Genomic DNA, 8,866 nt, shown 5'->3' with positions numbered 1-8,866 from the left:
TGAGAGCCAGGGTCCTAATCTTCATAACCTCAGGTCTATGTTTCTCTTTATAGTTCCCTTTAATAAGGAAATTAGAATTTCCCAACCCTTCTCCTCTCCATACTCTCTGGTTCCCCCATGATTGCAATAATTTCATGAATAAACCAAGATAGAACTAATTTATCAAATGACTGAGATATAGAACTTAAATACATATTACTGCAGTTGTATCAAAAAATGTACTTCAGAAGTGATAAGGGGTAACAAAGTTGTCATATATGCATCCTCACATTGCTACATATATATTCACATTGTCTCTCTACTTAATACTCACATATAATAGTTATTATGTATCTCTTCTCTATATAATAGTTATATAAAATAACTGTTAAATATATGTTCTCTACATAATAGCTACATATAAAATATAACAAATATACATATTTGTTTATGTGAGAGAAAAGGGATTTGAATCTAATTTACATTAGTATACCTCCAGAATAGAGTCCAATGTCTGAGGTATAGAGGTATAGTAGCCACTCAAAAATGTTTGACTTAATGAATGAGTAAACGAAAATTAACCCCTCCTCAAGAAAAGATCCAAATGGTTCAAACTCCCCCCTTCTCTAAAAACCAAGTCAACAGAAAGAAACTATGTGACCTTTCTTTCTTCAAGATTCCATGTAAAGAATATATCATGCAAAGTAGTTGTGACTTTGTCATTTTTTTTAAATTCTGTCACTTGGAAGACCTATCTTGTAATGAATTGGTGCTTCACTATTCCATATGGAACATATTATATCCATCCACATTATATTAGAACTGCCCCTAAGTATCAAGCAAAAAGAGGGTAATTTATGTTTTGAAGTAAAAGTAAAGTAAACTGCAGGCACATTTTAAAAATCACCTTAAATTATTCTCTATTTGGAAACATTTTAAGTACCTTGGATAATCTGTTGTATTTGTATATTTAAAGAAAAATTTCATATGAGACCAAGTTAATTAAGTAAACAAATGTAAGTTATGCTCAGAAGTAAAGCTCAATAACTCAACTTTCATAGAAAAAATATTTTATAGATTCTGACAAAAATAACCTTTAAAATACAGGAGTCTGGAACAGACTCTTAGAATAGCTAGTTAATTTTCTTCTGGTTACCTAGGACAATGACCTGATGGTTAATCATTATTGGACTGGTTTAAAAACACCTAACAAACTATTTAAAGGGAGACTTCAACAAAAGTTAAAGGGATGGAATTGTTGCTGTAGAACTCTCATTCCAGGTAAGAACCTTTGAGATTTTCTAATTTTAACTTTCTTTTATGTGGGAAAATTATACAAATTTCAAGGACAAAATATTTTGATGGACATGATAAATATTACACATTTTATGCCTGTGTCTTCTACACACTTACGTTCTAAGCCATTAAAACCTATTAAATATCCCTTTTGGGAATGGATGAGCCACAGGTTTATATATACTTTTAAAAATAAAATACAGAAAATCAGACATTCATAATCTGAAAATAAAGTTTGAAATCCTGTTCCCAGAGCTTGAAGTCTGAAAAAATGGACCTCTCGTTACCTTCTCAAAATATGCTACAAGGCAATTATTTTCACTAACTACCTAGAATTATGAAATGCATCCCCTATTTCTTTGATTCTATCTTAACTGGGTAATTTGGGGTGGAGAGTTAGTTGGCCAACATGAAGAAATGGGATGTGTCTCAAGTCACTTACCGACCTCTAGTTTCCTTTATTCAAGGTGAGGAAAAAGAAAGACGTTTTCCCGGATAATTTTATCTCTGATTAAATGAAAACCTATATATATGCTCAGCACAGTTCCTGATACAAATTAAGGACTCAATAAATGTTATTTCAATTCTCCCATTCAGAAAGGTGGTTACCCTTAAAAGACAAATGTTATTGTCAAAGTAAGCGGAGGATGGGGGGGGGGGAGTTTTTCCACAAGAGGGGTAAGAAGTTAATAAATGCTATTTTCCCATATTCCCTCCTTAGTTCCAGAGGTATATGGTAAAAACTGGGTCACTTGATTGCACTGCTTCTATAATCCCTCAAATAGTAAAAGCTTTACACAGATGAGCAGAGGCTGGTGAGATTCTTTCCTCCATTCCACCTCAATCAAACTAAGCAGAACTGGGCTATTCTGTTCAAGGAAGAGTTGCAATGCTACATCTAAATGCCTGTGGTCCTGTCTTATAAATATATTGTATCCCCAAAATTCATTTATATGTCATGTATTTGGAATTCTGAGGAAAAAAGTATGTCCTGAGGAAACCACATTAAATGTCTCCAAGTCAGGCTTAAAGTGCCATGTTGAAGTGGAAAGTTTGATGTTTAGAGTCAAGCCTACATTGATAGTCCAACTTTCTAATTACTTTGTAGTAACTTTCCAATTTAGTCTTTCTCAGAAATGAGGGGGAAAACACCTGCGTTTCCTTTTTTATTTTTTTCTGGATATTTTCCCCATCATCTAGGAGAAAGTTGTGGAATAGTAGTCTGTCTGGGAAAGTTGTGGAAGTATAGGGAGAGTAATAACGATATTACAAGCTATATTTTCCAGTGGAGTAGCAGTGTGGGAGAAGATTTTTTAATTGGGAGTAACTGGGAAAATATCTAAGAGGGGTGACTTCTGGCAGAACTACAACCAAGAGATGAGGAAGAATATTATAGGTTCTAAGAGGAAACAGAAGGTTGTTTTTTTTTCCCTCCCTTGGGACGTTGGTCCCACATGGCTGAAGGTGCTTATGGGTGTATTGGGAAATGAGACTGAAAACAAGAGCTGGATTGAATTTGTGAAGAATCTCAAATAGGAAGTGTGAATTTTATTTTGTGTGGAACAGGGGACCTCTGAAAGATTCTGAGGATACATATGATATGTATAGGATGGAGAGTGGGCTGAGAGACAGGATAATCATACAAGCAATTTAATCAATTGCAGTAAACATGGTTAAGAGTGGTGAGATAATAGCCTTCAAGAATATTTGTTCAGTAGCCAAAAAACAAACAAACAAACAAAAACCTAAAGTTAAAAGGTGACTATCAACTTTGCAAATCATTCATAGAAATTTGCAATTGTGAGATTCACAATTAAAAAATGATTTTTCTAACATTTAAATTCTGAAGGAAGAAACAGAGAGAGGTATTCATGAAACAAACAACATGAAATTTATCAAAAGGCTGCTTATAATTTTGGGACCAACAAACTACCTGTTTTCTCCTCACTCCACTACATTTAGTAACTGTACAGGTACAGGCATGTATGGAGGACAGTCAAAATTATAATAATAACTGAGATTCACTTAGGTGTACACAGGTGTGGATTTCTGAATTCATGCCTCTGTTTACATACACTTATATATACAATAGTGATAATATCTTCAGATATTTATTATTTCCATATTTACACATTCATTAAACATACATAATATGTATTTATGGTCTTTATTTATAATGTAGGGAATCAATAAACCCTTGTTGAATAGATTAATGAATAAAATACACAGTCGATCCTCATTATTTGTGGATTGTATGTTTATGAAATTGTCCACTCACTAAAACTTATTTGTAACCCCCAAATCAATACTGCAACTCTTTCATGGTCATTCACATACCTGCAGAGTGTGGCAAAAATTGTGAGTTGTCCTACATAGGTATTTCCAGCTGAGGTCAAACAACGTGTGGCTCTGCCTTCTTGTTTCAGCTCTCATAAACAAGTGACTTTTTCGTAGCCTACTTAGCGCTCTATTTTTTTTTTTGTCCTTTTTGTTGGTGGTTTTGCTGTTAAAACAACTCTCAAGCATACTGCTGAAGTACTGTCTAGTGTTCCAAGTGCAAGAAGGCTGTGATGTGCCTGATGAAAAAAATGTATACGTTACATAAGCTTTCCTTAGGCATGAGTATAGTGTTGCTGGCCACAGATTCAACACTAATAGATCAACAATATAAATTAAATAAGGTGTCTTTAAACAGCAACATACAGGAAATAAGGTTATATATCAATCCATTGATGAGAATGTTGTGACCAGAGGTACACAGGCACCTAACCCTGTCTTTCCCCTAGGAGCAGTGCTCACTGTTTGGTATTTTAGTTTTTACAGCAACTTTTTAGAACATTGCTACTGCAAATAAAGAGAAACAACTGTACTTAGAATATATATCAAATATATTGTATCATTAATGCTTTATTGATAATCATATCTATGCTTACATGTGTTTCTATACAGAGATATTTTAGATACATAAATGTATATTATGCACATACATATAAAGAAGAATACATTTTCTAAACCTCAATGAAGAACCTACTAATCTATATAAAAAAGCAAATCAAAGGAGCAAATTGACTGATTTTACTAGTCTTTAAAATAGGGGATTAATAACTCTCAAAATTATAATTCCTCTTGTACTTTGAACTCAAAACTCCAGTGGGAATGTATCCTACAGCTATGATCACACATAAGTGAAATGACATATTAAAATTTTCTAATGTGAAATAATTAGATACAACCTAAATATTTATCAACATGAAACTAGCTAGACATATCATGGACAATTTAATACCCTACATCATATGAAAACTGAGGAAGTTATTTATTAATATAAAGTTAAGTGTATAAAGCAGAGTAAAAAGGTAGAGAACAGTGTTAATAGTATGCTGTCATTTGTGTTAAAAGAGGAAAGTATTATGCATGTAATTTAAAAATGCATATTATATTTCTGGGTAAGTTTCACTAAAAGCTGATAATATTAGTCCTCTTTAAAATATGTCTTCTTGTTCTTTTGCACTTTCAACTACATGCATATATTTTCTCTTCAAAAATAGATGAACAAAATTAAAATAAAGTAGTATCCTTATGATGGTTATCTCAACCATGGCAAAGTCTGTTTAAGAGGTGGTTAGAGTACAAATTCTTCTTTTGAACAAGTTCAAAGTCTTCCTGCATTTCATGCCTGGTTCCAGAGGTATCTCCTCTATGAAACCTTCTTAGGCCACTCTAATTACAATTGATGACATCATTTTTCTACCCATTTTGACTATCTGGTGTGGGCAAGACACTGTTTGGCACTTTGAAAAGCTATAAATAGGTAAATTCAACATATATTTGCCTTCTTAAATCTTATAATGTAGCTATGTACAAAATAAAAACAAATTTCATTTCTGTAATTTAACAGTTTTGTTCATCTAATCTAGTGTATGATTCTGTATTATCTTATTTATTTCTTGTTTCAATTTTCTCTCCATCAATGTATCTTTCCTACTGAATTATAATCTCCCTAAAGCTAGGACTCTGTGTGTGTGTGTATTTGTGTGTGTGTCCAGCATTTACCTAGCCCAGTGCTCAGGACATAGTAGGCCCTGAATGAATATTAGTGGTTTTCTGGATTGATTGATGTTGCCCTTGTGGCTTTTCTTGTTTCTGAGATGTATATTGTTGACGTGAAATCAACTATACTTTTTCTCCCTGAATAGGTCATCACTTTGAACAAAACATCGGTGACAATTGAAAACATTCACATAATATCTTCAGTTCAATGATGGACCAAAATCAACATTTGAATAAGACAGCAGAGGCACAATCACCAAGGAAAAGCAAAAGTAGATGCTGCAATGGATTCAAGGTGGAACGAGTTTCATGTTTCCAAACTAAAATAAGGGAAGGGGAAATTTTTCTTTAAAGAAACATGCCTAGCAGGCAGTTTTTAAAAAGAACATTGTATTTCAAATTAGAGTTTTCAAGTGAAGTATACATTGAAATATTATAAGAGTGATCCATATGTTGATTTAAATCAGTTTTTAATGTGAAAAAAAAAGAAAGACTTTTTGGTGATATTTCTGATGGCGTTTAGTTTATTAATGATGAAATCCCTTGGTATCTTCTCTTTGGTTCTTGATTGACCAAAAGACGTTTATAAATATAATTAAAATAAGTTGTTGTAAAATGGATAACACGGAAAAATAGTCTTAGAAATGACCTATAAATAGAAATTAATCAATCTTATGAATCACTTTGTAGTCCAAACCTATTTAAATAATTTTTAGAAAACAGCATTTTTATTTTAATAACTTAAATTGTCTGATTGCTCTCTTCTAAACGGGCACCATACATGGGGTAGGGGGGTCTAACCTAATGATTTAATAACCTCCCGAAGCTTCCTTCCCCCCATCTTAATACCATCACATTGGGGTTTGCATTTCAACATATAAATTTTGAGGGGATACAGACATTCAGCCCATAACATACCCTTTCATTTTTAGCCTTTGTGTGTCCTTAGATCTAAAATGAATATCTTATAGACAGCATGTAGTTGGATCTTCTTATTTTATCCATTCAGCCAATCTATGTCTCTTAATTGGTGTGTTTAATCAATTTACATTTAGTATAATTACAGATAGGGGAGGAATTACTATTGCCATTTGTTGGTTTCTTTCTCTTTTATCATTGCTTGCCCCTCATTTCCTCTCTTGCTGTATTCCTTTGTGTTTTATTGTTTTTGCATAGTGATATAATTTGATTCTTTTCTTATTTACCTTTATGCATTTTCTATAGATATGTCCTTTATGGGTACTATTGCCATTACCAAAAGCATCTTAGTCATAACAATCTATTTTAAACTGATAATGACTCTACTCTTTTACATACCTGACTCCCTCTCACTTTACATTATTGATGATACGAATTATCCTTTTTTTATATATCATAGCCATTAACATAGATTTACAATTACTTCTTATGCTTTTTAAAATCTCTAAATCAGATTTATAAATAATTTACTCACCTATATTACAGTAATACAAGATTCTATGTTTCTTTACTAGGGAATTTTATATTTTATTATAGTTTTGTGTTGCTGTTTATCATCCATTCACTTTCACTTGTAGGCCTCCCTTCAGTATTTTTGTAGAGACTGACTGGTGATGAATTCCCTCAGGTTTCTTATCTAGGAAAGTCTTGATTTCTCTGTTCCTGAATTTTACTGGATATAATATTGTTAGTTAGCTGTCTTTCTTTCAGTACTTTGAATATTTCATCCCACTCCCTTCTAGCTGGCAAAGTTTTTGCTGAGGAATCTGATGCTGATCTAAGACGAGTTCCCTTGTGATGAGTCACTTTTCTCTCACTGCTTTCAAGATTTTCTCTTTATGACTTTGGACCGTTTTATTGTGATGTGTCTTGGTGTAAGTCTAATTACATTTATCCAAGATGAATTTGTTTGAATGTATTGAATTTGTATGTATATTTCTCCTCAGATTTGGGGAAGTTTGGCCGTTATTTTTTCAAGTAATTTCTCTGCCCCTTTCTATCTTGTACTCCCATAACGCATAAGTTGTTCTGCTCAATGGTATAATATAAGTCCTTTAGACTCTCTTCAGTTTCCATTCCTTTTCTTTCTTTCTTTCTTCCTTCTTTTTTTTCTTTCTTTCTTTAATTTTTTTAATTTTGTATTTTGCTCCTTTGACTCAGTCTCTAAGTTCATTGATTCTTTTTTCTGTCTGGTCAAGTTTAATGTTGAGTTCCTTTAGTGAAGTTTGAAATTAGATAATGCATTTTTCAGTTCCAGAATTTCCCTTTGGTTCTTTATAGTTTCTATTTCTTTGTTAATATTCTAATTTTGTTTTTGCATCATTTTTAAAATTTTGTTTAGGTGTCTATCTGTGCTGTGTTTTAATCCCTTGAGCATTCTTGTGATGGCAATTTTGAAATATGTTTTTGGCAATTCATATATCTTTGTTTCTTTAGGGGAAATTTATGGAGATTTAATTTGTTCCTTTAAATGTGTTATGACATCCTTTTTCTTTTTTTTTTGTTTTGGCATTTGAAGAACCAGCCAATTCTCTCAGACTTTGTGGTCTGGTTTTGTACAGGGAAGACTTTCACTACTCAGCCAAACTAGAGATTCTGGAGATTTCTCAAACTTTCACTAGGTGCATGTCCTCTCTAGGCTATTTGAACAGATTCACTGGTTTCCACCTAGGAGCTTCCCCTGGTGTCTGTCTGAGATACTGTAGCCTCTCTTGTTTTGTAGTAAATCATAATGCTGGCTCTCCATCTAGTGTATATCTGTGGTACTGCAGATTCTGGTACATGTTTTATCATCTTTGTTCTGAGATCCTCAACCTGGCTGGCCACTCATTTTTGTCAGTACTTGGATACAGACTAGTTTCTCAATCAGTCCTCGTAAAAGTCAGTACATTGGACATAAATTCTATTTTTATCTCTTTCCAAAGAAAATATGGGATTTTGGGGTTTTGTCCCAATTGTACCAACCATGCTTGGAGGGGAAAAGGCTCTGGTAAGAGAATGGAAGGTGTCACAAATTTTCCTACTGTGATTCCATATGGTTGGTTGGCTTCTCACTGCCTGGCATGCAGGAATATTTTACCTGATTTCGGGTTTTTTCACAGAGGCATTTTTCAATTTATTGTTGTTAAATGCATGTGTCTCTGGGGAGAGGAGGGTAGAGGCTTCCAATTCTGCATTTTGCTGACATCACTCCCACACACATTTTTCTTTTTAATTTCTGATACCAATAACATGATTTTTGAAATGATTGGAACCTGAAAATTTTGCATTTCTGTTTTATGATGTAAGACTGCATATGATTCTGCAATTTTCAGAATTGACTCCCCTTAAAGTCATAATTTTCGTCTCACTCCATTGGGCAAATTTAGTATTTTTCTCCTATGCTCTTCCTTTTACCAGCTTAGTGAAACAGGTTTGGATACGCTTTTACCTTTTGTGTTTCATTCTTAGATGACTTTCTACATCTTATGTAAGAATTATTAATTTTTCTAATACGTTGTACCATTTTATAGCTTTTCTCAAGTTGTTTCAACTTCACTGAAATTTCCCTATATATGAAGGA

General features: G+C 33.1%; 1 protein-coding gene across 6 annotated transcripts in view; it reads left to right on the top strand.

Annotated features, from left to right (window-relative positions):
• Positions 1 to 1,163: 1,163 nt before the first annotated feature.
• The window catches only part of LOC109450674 (solute carrier organic anion transporter family member 1B3), a 54,799-nt gene continuing 47,096 nt past the window's right edge, over positions 1,164 to 8,866 (top strand). For 5 of the 6 annotated variants that reach the window (XR_012494036.1, XM_074325952.1, XM_074325949.1 and 2 more), the window contains exons 1-2: positions 1,164 to 1,260; positions 5,472 to 5,620. Coding sequence is in view for 5 of the 6 variants with exons in the window: in XM_074325952.1 (XP_074182053.1) it covers positions 5,534 to 5,620 (87 nt within the window). In the remaining variant the exon portion in view is untranslated. Of the gene's footprint in view, positions 1,261 to 5,471; positions 5,621 to 8,866 lie in introns of those variants that run through there. The other variant, XM_074325951.1, reaches the window with a different exon arrangement.

The sequence above is a fragment of the Rhinolophus sinicus genome, linkage group LG02, assembly GCF_036562045.2.
Source record: "Rhinolophus sinicus isolate RSC01 linkage group LG02, ASM3656204v1, whole genome shotgun sequence".
NCBI classification, from domain to species: domain Eukaryota; kingdom Metazoa; phylum Chordata; class Mammalia; order Chiroptera; family Rhinolophidae; genus Rhinolophus; species Rhinolophus sinicus.
The sequence above is the reverse complement of the archived record's forward strand: the minus strand, read 5'-3'. Positions and strand labels throughout refer to the sequence as shown.